The sequence below is a fragment of the Oncorhynchus mykiss genome, chromosome 3 (assembly GCF_057628025.1).
Source record: "Oncorhynchus mykiss isolate SJ-2025 chromosome 3, ASM5762802v1, whole genome shotgun sequence".
NCBI lineage: Eukaryota > Metazoa > Chordata > Actinopteri > Salmoniformes > Salmonidae > Oncorhynchus > Oncorhynchus mykiss.
In genome coordinates this window covers 96,516,630-96,535,731 of record NC_143024.1, presented here as the reverse complement: position 1 = coordinate 96,535,731, position 19,102 = coordinate 96,516,630, and the positions used below count along the sequence as shown (strand labels likewise).

Here is a 19,102-nt window from a genome sequence, read left to right as displayed (position 1 = left end):
GCAGAGCTTTTCAGGAAAAGTGAAGATTTTTCTCTCTTTTGAATCTGACTCCATACACTTTGTTTGTATGGAACATTTTTGAATTCTGCAGTGCCACTTTTTGTTGACTCAAATAATCTGATTCTCCGAATGGGGCATTAAGTTCTTCCTCCATGTCCACCCAGATTGGCCAATTAGAGTTCTCGGGTAAAGAGAGAGCCTATTAGAGTTCTCAGTAAAGAGAGAGCCTATTAGAGTTCCCAGTAAAGAGAGAGCCTATTAGAGTTCTCAGTAAAGAGAGAGCCTATTAAAGTTCTCAGTAAAGAGAGAGCCTATTAGAGTTCTCAATAAAGAGAGAGCCTATTAGAGTTCTCAGTATAGAGAGAGCCTATTAGAGTTCTCAGTAAAGAGAGAGCCTATTAGAGTTCTCAGTAAATAGAGAGCCTATTAGAGTTTTCAGTAAAGAGAGAGAGCCTATTGGAGTTCTCAGTAAAGAGAGAGCCTATTAGGGTGGTTATAAAGGCTTCTTGATATAATTACATGTTAGGGAGTTTTAATCCTCCCTTCTCAGTCGTTGCCTGTAATCTCGCTAGTTTCAGCCTGGCCCTTTTACTGGCAAAAAACAAACTCCGTAGTCATTTTGTCAATGGATTTAAAAAGTATAGACAGGTATGGACAGTGGTAACATGCTGATGACGTCATTCAGAGCTAGGACCATCTTTATCACCTGCATCCTCTCACATAATGAGTTCTGTAGCTTATCCCAGCGCTTAAACTGGAGTTTAACTTTGTTCAGTAGTGGGTCAATGTTTTCAGAAATCATGTTCTCTAGACCAGGATTTAAAGTGATTCCCAGGTACCTCAAGGTTTTAAGGAACCGTTGAAACCTCCAGCTGAGGAAGTCATTTCTCAGACCATGTTTTGACATGTGCATTACTTCAGATTTGGTCCAGTTTACTTCATAGCCCGATATCTCTGAAAATGCATTTATTAAGTCCGGTAAAGGCCATCTGGAGAGTTGGGTGGTCTGACGTTAATAGTAATATGTCGTCTGCATAAAGCAGTAGTTTATTCTCCCTACCTCCCATAGTAACCCCTTTGATTGACTGATGCAGCCTAATGGCTTCGGCTACTGGTTCTAATGCTACAATAAATAGGAGAGGTGACAGACAGTCACCCTGTTTCGTGCCTCGTCCTACAGAAAATGGACATGATCGTAGTCCGTTAGTGACGACTGGATTTGGGGTCGTTGTACAGAAGTTTAGTAATATTCTGAAAGCCCTGTCCAAATCCTAATGTACAGTGCCTTGCGAAAGTATTCGGCCCCCTTGAACTTTGCGACCTTTTGCCACATTTCAGGCTTCAAACATAAAGATATAAAACTGTATTTTTTTGTGAAGAATCAACAACAAGTGGGACACAATCATGAACTGGAACGACATTTATTGGATATTTCAAACTTTTTTAACAAATCAAAAACTGAAAAATTGGACGTGCAAAATTATTCAGCCCCTTTACTTTCAGTGCAGCAAACTCTCTCCAGAAGTTCAGTGAGGATCTCTGAATGATCCAATGTTGACCTAAATGACTAATGATGATAAATACAATCCACCTGTGTGTAATCAAGTCTCCGTATAAATGCACCTGCACTGTGATAGTCTCAGAGGTCCGTCAAAAGCGCAGAGAGCATCATGAAGAACAAGGAACACACCAGGCAGGTCCGAGATACTGTTGTGAAGAAGTTTAAAGCCAGATTTGGATACAAAAAGATTTCCCAAGCTTTAAACATCCCAAGGAGCACTGTGCAAGCGATAATATTGAAATGGAAGGAGTATCAGACCACTGCAAATCTACCAAGACCTGGCCGTCCCTCTAAACTTTCAGCTCATACAAGGAGAAGACTGATCAGAGATGCAGCCAAGAGGCCCATGATCACTCTGGATGAACTGCAGAGATCTACAGCTGAGGTGGGAGACTCTGTCCATAGGACAACAATCAGTCGTATATTGTACAAATCTGGCCTTTATGGAAGAGTGGCAAGAAGAAAGCCATTTCTTAAAGATATCCATAAAAAGTGTTGTTTAAAGTTTGCCACAAGCCACCTGGGAGACACACCAAACATGTGGAAGAAGGTGCTCTGGTCAGATGAAACCAAAATTGAACTTTTTGGCAACAATGCAAAACGTTATGCTTGGCGTAAAAGCAACACAGCTGAACACACCATCCCCACTGTCAAACATGGTGGTGGCAGCATCATGGTTTGGGCCTGCTTTTCTTCAGCAGGGACAGGGAAGATGGTTAAAATTGATGGGAAGATGGATGGAGCCAAATACAGGACCATTCTGGAAGAAAATCTGATGGAGTCTGCAAAAGACCTGAGACTGGGACGGAGATTTGTCTTCCAACAAGACAATGATCCAAAACATAAAGCAAAATCTACAATGGAATGGTTCAAAAATAAACATATCCAGGTGTTAGAATGGCCAAGTCAAAGTCCAGACCTGAATCCAATCGAGAATCTGTGGAAAGAACTGAAAACTGCTGTTCACAAATGCTCTCCATCCAACCTCACTGAGCTCGAGCTGTTTTGCAAGGAGGAATGGGAAAAAATGTCAGTCTCTCGATGTGCAAAACTGATAGAGACATACCCCAAGCGACTTACAGCTGTAATCGCAGCAAAAGGTAGCGCTACAAAGTATTAACTTAAGGGGGCTGAATAATTTTGCACGCCCAATTTTTCAGTTTTTGATTTGTTAAAAAAGTTTGAAATATCCAATAAATGTCGTTCCACTTCATGATTGTGTCCCACTTGTTGTTGATTCTTCACAAAAAAATACAGTTTTATATCTTTATGTTTGAAGCCTGAAATGTGGCAAAAGGTCGCAAAGTTCAAGGGGGCCGAATACTTTCGCAAGGCACTGTATTTATAGTATAATGCAGGTAGTCCCAGCCCACCCTATCAAAGGCTTTCTCTGCGTCTAGGGATAAGGTTGCGTCTAGGGATAAGGCTGCGTCTAGGGATAAGGCTGCTACTGAAGTATACAACTCTGTAGCCTTCCAGATGGCATGCAGGAGTCTAAGATTATCAGATGAAGTTCTGCCTTTCACAAATCCCACCTGGTCTGGATTTAGGATTTTCTTAATGATATTATTCACCCTCATAGACAGACATTTTGGAAACAATTTTCCATCACAATTTATCAAAGAAATTAGACGGTAGCGCCCACACTCATGGGCATTCTTTCCCTGTTTGACGATTAGGGAGATTACTGCATCACTCATAGGTGGGAGTTCAGCTGTGTCAATCGATGTGTTAAGTGTTTTCAATATTTCTGGGCTAAGCTGCTCTGCAAACCTTTTATAGAAATGACTGGGTATCCCATCTAACCCCAGAGTTTTCCCACTCTCACAACTGCAGACCGACCACGTGTAACCACTCAAGCCAGGACCTCCAGATCCACTTATCTTATACATTCGGTCAATTCCTCCAAAGTAATAGGGCGGTCGAGCCACTTCCTGTCTTCCTCTGTTAGTTTAGGAAGGTTTGAAATTCTGAAAGAATGCCTCTGCTTTCTGCATAGCTAAAGGACTGTCTGAAGTAGAAAGTTCCTGATAAAAGTCTGTAAATATATTGTTTATTTCTTTATGATTGGTAATCAGCTTGGCTGTCTTATTTCAGATTCCACCGACTTGCCGATCTGTTTCTCTAGATTTCAATTGACTGCAGTTTTCCTGCCTTTTCACCAGATTCCTACCATCTCTGCTACAGCCTGAGAATATTCAGCTTTTTTTTTTACTGAATAAAGCATTCAGCTCGTATTTGGTTTTCATCAGGGTCATCAGGCTGGTCTTCCTCCCCTGTCTCCGTCTCTTCGTCCTCCTCTGTCTCTGTCTCCTCCTCTGTCTCATCCTTCTCCTCTGTCTCCGTGTCCTCCTCTGTCTCCGTCTCCTCCTCTGTCTCCTCCTTCTCTGTCTCTGTCTCCTCCTCCGTCTCTGTCTCCGTCTCCTCCTCCTCCTACCCCTCTGTCTCCCCCTCCCCCTCTGTCTCCTTCTCCTCCTCCTACTCTGTCTCTGTCTCCTCCTCCTCTGTCTCCGTCTCCTCCTCTGTCTCCGTCCCCTCCTCCTCCCCCTCTGTCTCCTTCTCCTCCTCCTACTCTGTCTCCGTCTCCTCCTCCTCCTCTGTCTCCGTCTCCTCCTCCTCTGTCTCCGTCTCCTCCTCCTCTGTCTCCATCTCCTCCTCCTACTCTGTCTCTGTCTCCTCCTCCTCTGTCTCCATCTCCTCCTCTGTCTCCGTCTCCTCCTCTGTCTCCGTCCCCTCCTCCTCCCCCTCTGTCTCCTTCTCCTCCTCCTACTCTGTCTCCGTCTCCTCCTCCTCCTCTGTCTCCATCTCCTCCTCCTCCTCTGTCTCCGTGTCCTCCTCCTTCTCTGTCTCTGTCTCCGTCTCCTCCTCCCCCTCTGTCTCCTTCTCCTCCTCCTACTCTGTCTCCTTCTCCTCCTCCTACTCTGTCTCCGTCTCCTCCTCCTCCTCTGTCTCCGTCTCCTCCTCCTACTCTGTCTCCGTCTCCTCCTCCTTCTCTGTCTCCTCCTCCTCCGTCTCCTCCTCCTTCTCTGTCTCCATCTCCTCCTCCGTCTCCTCCTCCTTCTCTGTCTCCATCTCCTCCTCCTTCTCTGTCTCTGTCTCATCCTCCTCCTACTCTGTCTCCTCCTCCCCCTCTGTATCCGTCTCCTCCTCCTCCTCTGTCTCCTCCTCCTACTCTGTCTCTGTCTCCTCCTCCTCCTCCTCTGTCTCCTACTCTTTCTCCGTCTCCTCCTCCTCCTCTGTCTCCGTCTCATACTCATACTTTCCTTTCTGAGTTGCTGGATTCTGACAGTAGAAGGCTGGCTGATGTACTGAGCCACCACTACCACAGCCTACTTTCATCTCAATGTAAACCTGTGTGTGTGTTAAGGGGTTGGATAGCGTGTGCGTGTGTGTGTTAAGGGGTTGGATAGCGTGTGTGTGTTAAGGGGTTGGATAGCGTGTGTGTGTGTGTGTGTGTGTGTGTGTGTTGCTCTGCTGGCATTGCGTGTTGGGCTGCGGTGTTAACTCTTTGTGCCACTTGCTGTGATGTGACGCAGTCTCTGCCCTGAACAACACACACACACACACACACACACACACACACACACACACACACACACACACACACACACACACACACACACACACACACACACACACACACACACACACACACACACTATCCAACCCCTTAACACACACACACACACACACACAAAAGTAGATTGCTCTTAAAGCACTTTCAACCACACTGAACATTTTACATGAGCGTAACTATGCACAGTATCAAAGATACGACCATTGAGTTGTCTCTCTGTATGAAGACAGTGTGGTCAGCAGTTGGTACATAGAGAGGGATGTCGGCAGGGTCTGCAGTGGTCTGTGGTGTGTCTTGTGTACAGGATACTGTGCTGCTCTGCTACACGCCAGGTTTTAGACTAAACAATGTCTTTCCTTCTGGCTCCGTTGGGGAGATGACGACCCCCGCCTCTTACCCACACCCCACCCTGCCTGCCCCATGGAGCCGGTGGGAGAGCCATTGTTTAGTCTAAAACCTGGCCAGTAGCAGAGTGTGTGTCCCCCCCCACTCACCCCTCACTAGTTCTACTGGCTGTCACTGAACAGACCGCCCTCTACCAGACAGTCCTGTGGTCTATATACAGACTGCCCTCTACCAGACAGTCCTGTGGTCTATATACAGACTGCTCTCTACCAGACAGTCCTGTGGTCTATATACAGACTGCCCTCTACCAGACAGTCCTGTGGTCTATATACAGACTGCCCTCTACCAGACAGTCCTGTGGTCTATATATAGACTGCTCTCTACCAGACAGTCCTGTAGAGAATATACAGACTGCTCTCTACCAGACAGTCCTGTAGAGAATATACAGACTGCTCTCTACCAGACAGTCCTGTGGTCTATATACAGACTGCCCTCTACCAGACAGTCCTGTGGTCTATATACAGATGCCCTCTACCAGACAGTCCTGTAGAGAATATACAGACTGCTCTCTACCAGACAGTCCTGTGGTCTATATACAGACTGCCCTCTACCAGACAGTCCTGTGGTCTATATATAGACTGCTCTCTACCAGACAGTCCTGTAGAGAATATACAGACTGCTCTCTACCAGACAGTCCTGTAGAGAATATACAGACTGCTCTCTACCAGACAGTCCTGTGGTCTATATACAGACTGCCCTCTACCAGACAGTCCTGTGGTCTATATACAGATGCCCTCTACCAGACAGTCCTGTAGAGAATATACAGACTGCTCTCTATCAGACAGTCCTGTGGTCTATATACAGACTGCTCTCTACCAGACAGTCCTGTGGTCTATATACAGACTGCTCTCTACCTGTATCTCTCTGTATCTCTCTCTGTATCTCTCTCCCTAGCCCGCCTCTGAGCTGGTAGCCCGCCTCTGAGCTGGTAGCCCGCCTCTGAGCTGGTAGCCTGCCTCTGAGCTGATAGCCTGTCTCTGAGCTGGTAGCCTGCCTCTGAGCTGGTAGCCTGCCTCTGAGCTGATAGCCTGCCTCTGAGCTGGTAGCCCACCTCTGAGCTGGTAGCCCGCCAGACTGACTCCACCAGCTGGTAGCCTGCTGGTGGAGGGCTCAGCCTCCCGATGGAGGAGTCAGTCTGCCATAATTAGCAAATAAATTCATAAAAAATCCTACAATGTGATTTTCTGGATTTCTTTTTCTCATTTTGTCTGTCATAGTTGGTGTACCTATGATGAAAATTACAGGCCTCTCTCATCTTTTTAAGTGGGAGAACTTGCACAATTGGTGGCTGACTAAATACTTTAATCCACTGTACATATTACCTCAATTACCTCGACTAACTGGTGCCTCCGCACATTGACCGGTATCACCTGTATATAGCCTCCACATTGACTCTGTACCGGTACCACCTGTATATAGCCTCCACATTGACTCTGTACCGGTACCCCCTGTATATAGCCTCCACATTGACTCTGTACCGGTACCCCCTGTATATAGCCTCCACATTGACTCTGTACCGTAACACCCTGTATATAGCCTCCACATTGACTCAATACCGTAACACCCTGTATATAGCCTCCACATTGACTCAGTACCGGTACCACCTGTATATAGCCTCCACATTGACTCTGTACCGGTACCCCCTGTATATAGCCTCCACATTGACTCTGTACCGGTACCCCCTGTATATAGCCTCCACATTGACTCTGTACCGTAACCCCCTGTATATAGCCTCCACATTGACTCAGTACCGGTACCACCTGTATATAGCCTCCACATTGACTCTGTACCGGTACCACCTGTATATAGTCTCCACATTGACTCTGTACCGGTACCCCCTGTATATAGCCTCCACATTGACTCTGTACCAGTACCCCCTGTATATAGCCTCCACATTGACTCTGTACCGGTACCCCCTGTATATAGTCTCCACATTGACTCTGTACCGGTACCCCCTGTATATAGCCTCCACATTGACTCTGTACCGGTACCTCCTGTATATAGCCTCCACATTGACTCTGTACCGTAATACCCTGTATATAGCCTCCACATTGACTCTGTACCGTAATACCCTGTATATAGCCTCCACATTGACTCTGTACTGGTACCCCCTGTATATAGCCTCCACATTGACTCTGTACCGTAACACCCTGTATATAGCCTCCACATTGACTCTGTACCGTAATACCCTGTATATAGCCTCCACATTGACTCTGTACCGGTACCCCCTGTATATAGCCTCCACATTGACTCTGTACCGGTACCCCCTGTATATAGCCTCCACATTGACTCTGTACCGTAACACCCTGTATATAGCCTCCACATTGACTCTGTACCGTAACACCCTGTATATAGCCTACACATTGACTCAGTACCGGTACCACCTGTATATAGCCTCCACATTGACTCTGTACCGGTACCCCCTGTATATAGCCTCCACATTGACTCTGTACCGGTACCCCCTGTATATAGCCTCCACATTGACTCTGTACCGTAACACCCTGTATATAGCCTCCACATTGACTCTGTACCGTAACCCCCTGTATATAGCCTCCACATTGACTCAGTACCGGTACCCCCTGTATATAGCCTCCACATTGACTCTGTACCGGTACCACCTGTATATAGCCTCCACATTGACTCTGTACCGGTACCCCCTGTATATAGCCTCCACATTGACTCTGTACCGGTACCACCTGTATATAGTCTCCACATTGACTCTGTACCGGTACCCCCTGTATATAGCCTCCACATTGACTCTGTACCAGTACCCCCTGTATATAGCCTCCACATTGACTCTGTACCGGTACCCCCTGTATATAGTCTCCACATTGACTCTGTACCGGTACCTCCTGTATATAGCCTCCACATTGACTCTGTACCGGTACCTCCTGTATATAGTCTCCACATTGACTCTGTACCGTAACACCCTGTATATAGCCTCCACATTGACTCTGTACCGTAATACCCTGTATATAGCCTCCACATTGACTCTGTACCGTAATACCCTGTATATAGCCTCCACATTGACTCTGTACCGGTACACCCTGTATATAGCCTCCACATTGACTCTGTACTGTAACACCCTGTATATAGCCTCCACATTGACTCTGTACCGTAACACCCTGTATATAGCCTCCACATTGACTCTGTACCGTAATACCCTGTATATAGCCTCCACATTGACTCTGTACCGTAATACCCTGTATATTGCCTCCACATTGACTCTGTACTGTAACACCCTGTATATAGCCTCAATACTGTTATTTTATCGTTGATTTTAAATGTTCTTAATTTACTTCATTTTATTTATTTATTAAGGTATCTGTGACCAACAGATGTATTTCCAGTCATGTGAAATCCATAGATTAGGACCTAATGAATGTATTTAAATTGACTGATTTCCTTATGAACTGTGACTCAGTAAAATCTGAAAATGTGTTTCGTGTTGCGTTTATCTTTTTGTTCAGTATATTTAAAACCCAAGAAGATCTGTACACCTTTACCATGTTTATTAGTTATCCCCGATCACCTTCACATGATCACATTCATGATAAGACACTGTTTTTGCTAACGTATGATTGGGCAAGAATAGGTTGAAGACCCCTGATGCTGCGACCTGTATCATAATAATATAATAATCACTGAGATGCTGAGATAACAGAGAGATGGCTGCTGTTACCTGTATCATAATAATATAATAATCACTGAGATGCTGAGATAACAGAGAGATGTTCCAGCTCCATCCGTTAGCTTTTCTGTCTCAGATGATTTTCACTAACTTTTCTATATCTCTCCCTTCCCCTCTATCCCGCTATTTCCTGTCCCTCCCTCCCTCCCTCCCTCCCTCCCTCCCTCCCTCCCTCCCTCCCTCCCTCCCTCCCTCCCTCTTCTCCCTGTCCCCCTCCCCCACTCGCTCCCTCCCCCCTCTCTCATCCTCCCTTTCCCCCTCTCTCCCTCTCTCTCTCTGTCCCTAGGTGCACAGAGTGAGGAGCGTGAGTGTGCGTTCAACGACCAGCAGCAGCAGTATGAGGAGCAGCGTGTGGGAGCAGTGGGAGGAGCAGTGGGAGGAGCAGTGGGAGGAGCAGTGGGAGGAGCAGGAGACTGGCCTATGACCAGAGAGAATACTCCTATACGCTGCAGTAAGGGCTCTCGATGTTATGGACTGTGGGAGAAGACTAGAGACGGAGAGATACACCTGGTCAAACAGGGTACGTCTACACACATAGATGGACCTGGTGTTCATGTAAAACTGTTTCTCCCTCTGTCCTGATCTCGCTCGCTCGCTCTCTCTCTTTCTCTCTCTGTTTTTCTCTTTCTCTCTCTGTTTTTCTCTCTCTCTGTTTCTCTCTCTGTTTTTCTCTCTCTCTGTCTCTCTCTGTTTCTCTCTCTCTCTGTCTCTCTCTGTTTCTCTCTCTCTCTGTTTCTCTCTCTCCCTCTCTGTTTTTCTCTTTCTCCTTTTGTTTCTCTCATTCTCTCACACACACTCCCCTCTCCCCAATTTTGATCTTGTCTCATCGCTGCAACTCCCCAACGGGCTTGGGAGAGGCGAAGGTTGAGTCATGCGTCCTCCGAAACATGAACCGCCAAACCGCTCTTCTTAACACCCGCCAGCTTAACCCGGAAGCCAGCTGCACCAATGTGTCAAAGGAAACACTGTTCAACTGACGACCGAGGTCAGCCTGCAGGCACCCGGCCCGCCACAAGGAGTCGCTAGAGCACGATGAGCCAACTAAAGCCCCCCCGGCCAAACCATGCCCGAACCCAGACGACACTTGGCCAATTGTGCCCCACCCTATGTGACTCCTGATCACGGCCGGTTGTGACACAGCCTGGGATCAAACCTGGGTCTTTAGTGACGCCTCTAGCTCTGCGATGCAGTGCCTTAGACCACTGCACCACTCGGCAGGCCCACTCACAAAACTTAAAATAATATAGAGATTTTACATTTTAGATTATTGGCTATGTACAGTGTTGTAACAATGTTCAAATAGTTGAAGTATGAAATAAATAAACATAAATATGGGTTGTATTTACAATAGTGATACACCGATATGACATTTTTGGCCGATACCGATATCCAATATTTTCCTTGCCAAATAACCGATACCGATAACCAATATATAAAAATAATTATAGTACAGTTAAATAGTTAAACACACACTGACCAAAAAGTTATTTTGTTGGCATTTACGTTTATCCCCATTACCTGTAAAACATCATCAAAACCTATTTATTTCACTTACTGTTTCGTTGTTCAGTCGTTTCATTCTCAACCAGGATTTCATCATACATGCCAAGCAGTGAAATCTGTCCGTGTCCTCTCTTCCTCGGTACGCACTGTCACTGTGTCTGTTTCCATCTTGTCCAGTCATGTCTGTCCGTGTCCTCTCTTCCTCGGTGCTCACTGTCACTGTGTCCGTTTCCATCTTGTCCAGCTCTGTCTGTCCGTGTCCTCTCTTCCTCTGCACTGTCACTGTGTCCGTTTCCATCTTGTCCAGCTCTGTCTGTCCGTGTCCTCTCTTCCACTGTCACTGTGTCCGTTTCCATCTTGTCCAGTCATGTCTGTCCGTGTCCTCTCATCCTCGGTGCCCACTGTCACTGTGTTCATTTCCATCTTGTCCAGTCATGTCTGTCCGTGTCCTCTCTTCCTCTGTGCCCACTATCACTTGTCCAGTCATGTCTGTCCGTGTCCTCTCTTCCTCGGTGCCCACTGTCACTGTGTCCGTTTCCATCTTGTCCAGCTCTGTCTGTCCATGGCCTCTCTTCCTCAGTGCCCACTGTCACTGTGTCCGTTTCCATCTTGTCCAGCCATGTCTGTCCGTGTCCTCTCTTCCTCGGTGCCCACTGTCACTGTGTCCGTTTCCATCTTGTCCAGTCATGTCTGTCCGTGGCCTCTCTTCCTCGGTGCCCACTGTCACTGTGTCCGTTTCCATCTTGTCCAGCTGTGTGTAACATTTCATGTAAACCCTGTTTCTAGTCTGCATCGAGGTACCGGTGCTTGTACCTAGCATCCAGCATGGTGGAGACACAGTAAAGAGAGAATGCCTGTTAAAGAAGTACCGGTCCATGTACCTAACATCGAGCATGGTGGAGACACAGTAAAGAGGCTCAGAGAGAATGCCTGTTAAAGAAGTAGCGGTCCTTGTACCTAACATCGAGCAAGGTGGCAACACAGCAAAGAGGCTCAGAGAGAATGCCTGTTAAAGAAGTAGTGGTCCTTGTACCTAACATCGAGCATGGTGGAGACACAGCAAAGAGGCTCAGAGAGAATGCCTGTTAAAGAAGTAGCTGTCCTTGTACCTAGCATCGAGCATGGTGGAGACACATAAAGAGGCTCAGAGAGAATGCCTGTTAAAGAAGTAGTGGTCCTTGTACCTAGCATCGAACATGGTGGCAACACAGTAAAGAGGCTCAGAGAGAATGCCTGTTAAAGAAGTAGCGGTCCTTGTACCTAGCATCGAGCATGGTGGAGACACAGTAAAGAGGCTCAGAGAGAATGCCTGTTAAAGAAGTAGCTGTCCTTGTACCTAGCATCGAGCATGGTGGAGACACAGTAAAGAGGCTCAGAGAGAATGCCTGTTAAAGAAGTAGTGGTCCTTGTACCCAGCATCGAACATGGTGGCAACACAGTAAAGAGGCTCAGAGAGAATGCCTGTTAAAGAAGTAGCGGTCCTTGTACCTAACATCTAGCGTGGTGGTGACACAGTAAAGAGAGAATGCCTGTTAAAGAAGTAGCGGTCCTTGTACCTAACATCGAGCATGGTGGAGACACAGTAAAGAGGCTCAGAGAGAATGCCTGTTAAAGAAGTAGCGGTCCTTGTACCTAACATCGAGCATGGTGGAGACACAGTAAAGAGGCTCAGAGAGAATGCCACCGAATTGCTTTTTCACAGCCTCTTGTAGAATTTTTTTCCACGTTAACCCCACGGTCTGTGTGGGCAGTTTTGTTGAGCAGGCATTTCAATGCCATGACAGAGGGTATCACATCTGCTGCAGACACAGTTGATGAGCTTATTTCTCAAGTCAGTTGTTCGAATGGCACTAGATGTGTGTTCAAGTTAAGTTTCAAACATGTTCTCAAATGCCATTGAAATGCATGCAATACGGCTTTCCTCAGTACGAAATCCTCGTCGACCCACTGAGCTGCCAGACTCAGCATGCTCATGGGGCTGACATCGCTGGTCCAAATGTCAGTCGTGAAGCTAATAGCAGTGACGCCCATAACAAGTAGATCATGGATGTGCGTCTCAACAATACTGTGTAACTCCGGTAGGGCAACATCTGAAAAATAGCGCCTATTTGGTAGTGTGTACCGACCCACTGAGCTGCCAGACTCAGCATGCTCATGGGGCTGACATCGCTGGTCCAAATGTCAGTCGTGAAGCTAATAGCAAGTAGCTCATGGATGTGCGTCTCAGCAATACTGTGTAACTCCGGTAGGGCAACATCTGAAAAATAGCGCCTACTTGGTAGTGTGTACCGGGGCTCGAGGTGCTCGACCAGTCGGTGAAAGCCAACATCATCCACGACAGAGAACGGATGATTGTCAAGGGCAATGAATCCCATTATCTTGGCTTTAATGGATTTCACCTTTGAGTTGTCTCGCTGAAATGTTCTTACTCAAATGACTGCTCGACTTTGACTTGTTTAGTTGTTGGAAGTGCTTAGTATCTTTCTGCTTTTGTTCTGTGTAGTGTCTGAACGTCTGGGGGTGATGCACTTTCTAATGAGTTATTAGGTTTTGAAAGATTTCACTTTCTCCCCTCATTGGGAAATAGCAGCACAAACGTTGCATATGGCCTTCATGTTGTCTTCCTGTGAAACTTTCATTTAGATCCACACAGCAGACAATGTGGGCCGGGTTAGGCAGCGTTGCACGTGTAGAGCAGTATTATTGTGGCGTCATTATGTCATCTACCTACGTTATACAGGTATGTACCTCATCTACCTACCGTATACAGGTATGTACCTCATCTACCTACGTTATACAGGTAGGTATGCATGTCAGCTTTGACATTGCCTCATCTACCTACGTTATATAGGTATGTACCTCATCTACCTACGTTATACAGGTATGTACCTCATCTACCTACGTTATACAGGTAGGTATGCATGTCAGCTTTGACATTGCCTCATCTACCTACGTTATACAGGTATGTACCTCATCTACCTACGTTATACAGGTAGGTATGCACGTCAGCTTTGACATCGGTTAAGCACATCTGTGTTAAACTACACATCGGGCCGATGCCTTTGTTGGCATTTTTAGCTAATATCATCCTATTCAGATATGCTTATTGCTATATCGTGCATCCCTAATTTACGATGTTGTTTGTTCTTCACTGGTTGCCTTTTCTCACGGCAACGGGTCACAACTCTTGCTGCTGTGATGGCACACTGTGGTAATTCACCTAATACATATGGGAGTTTATCAATGTTTGATTTGTTTTCAAATTCTTTGTGAATCTGTGTAATCTGATGTGTCTCCAATATGGTCATACATTGGGCAGGAGGTTAGGAAGTGCAGCTCAGTTTCCACCTCATTTTGTGGGCAGTGTGCACATAGCCTGTCTGCTCTTGAGAGCCAGGTCTGCCTACGGCAGCCTCTCTCAATAGCAAGGCTATGCTCACTGAGTCTGTACATAGTCAAAGCTTTCCTTAAGTTTGGGTCAGTCACAGTGGACAGGTATTCTGCCGCTGTGTACTCTCTGTTTAAGGCCAAATAGCATTCTAGTTTGATCTGTTTTTTGGGTTAATTATTTTCAATGTGTCAAGTAATTATCTTTTTGTTTTCTCATGATTTGGTTGGGTCTAATTGTGCTGCTGTCCTGGGGCTCTGTGGGGTGTGTTTGTGTTTGTGAACAGAGCCCCAGGACCAGCTTGCTTAGGGGACTCTTCTCCAGGTTCATCTTTCTTTAGGTGATGGATTTGTGGTGGGGCTCGGCAGTGGGTTAGGTTTCAGATTCTCTCTCTCATCCTGTCCACACCAGTCTCCTCATCCTCTCTCTCTCTCCTCTCCCAGGATGCTGGACTCACATCGGTGACCAGCAGGAGTGCCATGACGACCGTTGCGTGGTTACCACCACTCCGTCTCAGATCCAGAACGGGACGTATAGGTTCTGCTGCTGTAGCACCAACATGTGTAACGTCAACTTCACTGAGGACTTCCCCCCGCCCAGCCCCACCTCTGCACAGCTATGTAAGTACGATGACCCCTGACCCCACACACAACACAGCGACACAACAGTGGGAGTGTCGTTAGTAGTATAACGTCAGAGAGAAGTGGTCGTCAGTACGTTTCTAGCTGCAGGTCACGCAGAGGATCTTCTAAACTAGTCCATAGTCTCTGAGGTTTTAGTCTGCTTTTAGTCTGGTTTTAGTCTGGTTTTAGTCTGGTATTAGTCTGATATTAGTCTGGTTTTAGTCTGGTATTAGTCTGGTTTTAGTCTGGTTTTATTCTGGTTTTAGTCTGATTTTGGTTTGGTTTTGGTCTGGTTTTAGTCTGGTTTTAGTCTGGTTTTATTCTGATTTTGGTTTGGTTTTGGCCTGGTTTTAGTCTGGTTTTAGTCTGGTTTTATTCTGGTTTTAGTCTGGTTTTAGTCTGATTTTGGTCTGGTTTTAGTCTGGTTTTAGTCTGGTTTTAGTCTGGTTTTATTCTGGTTTTAGTCTGGTTTTTGGCTTGGCCCAGTCACAAGAGATTAGCATGGTCAGGAGGTTACCAGGGTTACCGTTAGGGCTGCACCAAATCAAATGTTATTGGTCACATACACATGTTTAGCAGGTATTATTATTGTTATTAAGAGTGTAGCGAAATGCTTGTGCTTCTAGTTCCAACAGTGCAGTAATATCTAACAAATAATCTAACAATTCCACAACTACCTAATACACACACATCTAAAGGGGTGAATGAGAATATATAAATATATGGATGAGCAATGTCTGAGCACCAGAGACTAAGATACAGTAGGATAGTATAGAATACAGTATATACATATGAAATGCATAGTCTAAGATACAGTAGAATAGTATAGAATACAGTATATACATATGAGATGAGTAATGCATAGACTAAGATACAGTAGAATAGTATAGAATACAGTATATACATATGAGATGAGTAATGCATAGACTAAGATACAGTAGAATAGTATAGAATACAGTATATACATATGAGATGAGTAATGTATAGACTAAGATACAGTAGAATAGTATAGAATACAGTATATACATATGATATGAGTAATGTATAGACTAAGATACAGTAGAATAGGATAGAATACAGTATATACATATGAGATGAGTAATGCATAGTCTAAGATACAGTAGAATAGTATAGAATACAGTATATACATATGAGATGAGTAATGTATAGACTAAGATACAGTAGAATAGTATAGAATACAGTATATACATATGAGATGAGTAATGTATAGACTAAGATGTAAACATTATTAAAGCTGGACAAATAATGGAATTGCCTTTTTTGTTTTTTATCAAATATTGCGATTTTACTTTAGATCAAAACACTTGGAAACTGTTAGAATCAGAATACTAATGTTGTTTCCATGGTTGGTGTTTGGTATGACAACTAATGACAAGGACTGGTACACCTAGAAGTTGTTGTGACAGGGTAGGAACCATAGTGTTGATCAGAGTTTCCCAGGGGACCCTTATTACATTTGAATGTTACATTCATGGCGTTTAAAAAAACATTGGTAGGCCACACAAGCGCACAGAAAGGGACAGGCAAGTGCTGAAGCGCGTAAAAAAAACATCTGTCCTCGGTTGCAACACTCACTACCGAGTTCCAAACTGCCTCTGGAAGCACAAGAACTGTTTGTCTGGAGCTTCATGAAATGGGTTTCCATGGCCGAGCAGCCGCACACAAGCCTAAGATCACCATGCGCAAAGTCAAGCGTCGGCTGGTGTGGTGTAAAGCTCATCGCTATTGGACTCTGGCGCAGTGGAAACTCGGCGCAGTGCTGAATTACTCTTCACCATCTGGCAGTCCGACGGACGAATCTGGGTTTGGCGGATACCTGCCCCAATGCATATTTCTAACTGGAAGTTTGGTGGAGGAATAATGTTCTGGGGCTGTTTCTCATGGTTCAGGCCCCTTAGTTCCAGTGAAGGGAAATCTTACCGCTACTGCATACAATGACATTCTATGCGGTTCTGTACATCTAACGTTGTGGCAACAGTTTGGGGAAAGCCCGTTTCTATTTCAGCATGACAATGCCCTTGTGCGCAAAGCGAGGTACATACAGAAAAGATTTGTTGAGATCAGTGTGGAAGAACTTGACTGGTCTGCACAGAGCCTTGATCTCAACCCCATCAAACACTTTTGCGTTGAATTGGAACGCCGACTGCCAGGCCTAATCGCCCAACATCAGTGTCCGACCTCACAAATGCTTGTTGCTGAATGGAAGCAAGTCCCCGCAGCAATGTTCCAACATCTAGTGGAAATGCCTTCCCAGAAGAGTGGAGGCTATTATAGCAGCAATGTTCCAACATCTAGTGGAAATGCCTTCCCAGAAGAGTGGAGGCTGTTATAGCAGCAATGTTCCAACATCTAGTGGAAAGCCTTCCCAGAAGAGTGGAGGCTATTATAGCAGCAAACCATGACGCTCTATGATGAAACTGGCTCTCATGAGGACCGCCACAGGAAAAGAAGACCCAGAGTTACCTCTGCTGCAGAGGATAAGTTCATTAGAACTACCAGCCTCAGAATGGGCAATTAACTGTACCTCAGAATGCAGCCCAAATAAATGCTTCACAGAGTTAATAACAGACACATCTCAACATCAAATGTTCAGAGGAGACTGTGTGAATCAGGCCTTCATGGTCGAATTGTTGCAAAGAAACCACTACTAAAGGAGACCAATAATAAGAAGAGACTTGCTTGGGCCAAGAAATACAAGCATTGGACATTAGACCGATGGAAATCTGTCCTTTGGTCTGATGAGTCCAAATTTGAGATTTTTGGTTCCAACCGCTGTGTCTTTGTTCCCACCGTGAAGCATGAGGAGGTGTCGTGGTGTGGGGATGCTTTGCTGGTGACACTGTCAGTGATTTATTAATAATTCAAGGCACACTTAACCAGCATGCCTACCACAGCATTCTGCAGCGATACGCCATCCCATCTGGTTTGCGCTTAGTGGGACTATCATTCATTTTTCAACAGGCCAATGACCCAACACACCTCCAGGCTGTGTAAGGGCTATTTGGCCAAGAAGGAGAGTGATGGAGTGCTGCATCAGATGACCTGGCCACATATATAAATACATACATATAAACATACATATAAATACATACATATACACATATATATAAGTGCATCTATATATATGTCAAGATGGCGCCGAAAGAGGATGGCTGTCATTTTACAGGCCCATAACCAAATGTGCTATTTTGTTCATTTTTTTGTGTTGTTTGTAACTTATTTTTTTACTTATTTTAAACATGATCTTGCTGCTACCGTCTCTTATGACCGAAAATAACTTCTGGACATCAGAACAGCGGTTACTCACCACAGACTACATAATGTTGCTGCTACCGTCTCTTATGACCGAAAAGAGCTTCTGGACATCAGAACAGCAGTTACTCACCACAGACTACATAATGTTGCTGCTACCGTCTCTTATGACCGAAAAGAGCTTCTGGACATCAGAACAGCGATTACTCACCACGAACTGGAAGAAGCGTTTTCCTTTAACAAGTCCGACGGGAAGGATATCCTGCTTTCACTGGAACAGGCCCAGGTCCCCGCCATTCAGTGGAACAGGCCCAATTCCCCGTCATTTCGTGAAGAAGAGAGGAAGGAAAAGGGGCCGCAGATCGGGCTGAGAATCCGTAGGCGAGAGAGTAAACTCCCACTGCCATCCCTTCTACTTGCTAACATGCAAATATTGAAAAATGAAATCGATGACCTACGATTAGCCTACCAAACTGTAATATCTTACGTTTCACCGAGACGTGGCTGCACGACTACACAGATAATATAGAGCTGGGGGGATTTTCCATGCACCGGCAGAACAGAGAAGCTACGTCTGGTAAAACTAGGGGTTGGGGTGTGTGTCTATTTGTCAATAACAGCTGGTGCGCGATGTCTTAATATTAAAGAAGTCTCGAGGTAGAGTACCTTATGTATCAATGATCACTGACAATGATGAGACAGCCTGTAGGGAGGTCAGAGAACTGGCAGTGTGGTGCCAAGACAACAACCTCTCTCTCAATGTGAGCAAGACAAAGGAGCTGATCGTGGACTACAGGAAAAGGCAGCCCGAACAGGTCCCCATTAACATCGTCGTGGCTGTAGTGGAGCGGGTCGAGAGTTTCAAGTTCCTTGGTGTCCACATCACCAATGACCTATCATGGTCCAAACTAGAGGTCGACCGATTATGATTTTTCAACGCCGATACCGATTATTGGAGGACCATAAAAGCCGATACCGATTAATCGGTCGATTTTTATTTTATTTTATTTGTAATAATGACAATTACAACAATACTGAATGAACACTTATTTTAACTTAATATAATACATCAATAAAATCT

General features: G+C 45.4%; 1 protein-coding gene across 1 annotated transcript in view; it reads left to right on the top strand.

Moving 5' to 3' along the window:
* The window catches only part of LOC110504983 (bone morphogenetic protein receptor type-2), an 88,741-nt gene that overhangs the window by 13,569 nt on the left and 56,070 nt on the right, over positions 1-19,102 (top strand). Inside the window, exons 2-3 of the mRNA XM_090230753.1 lie at positions 9,521-9,754; positions 14,569-14,745. Of these exons, the coding sequence (XP_090086879.1) occupies positions 9,521-9,754; positions 14,569-14,745 (411 nt within the window). The remainder of the gene's footprint in view (positions 1-9,520; positions 9,755-14,568; positions 14,746-19,102) is intronic.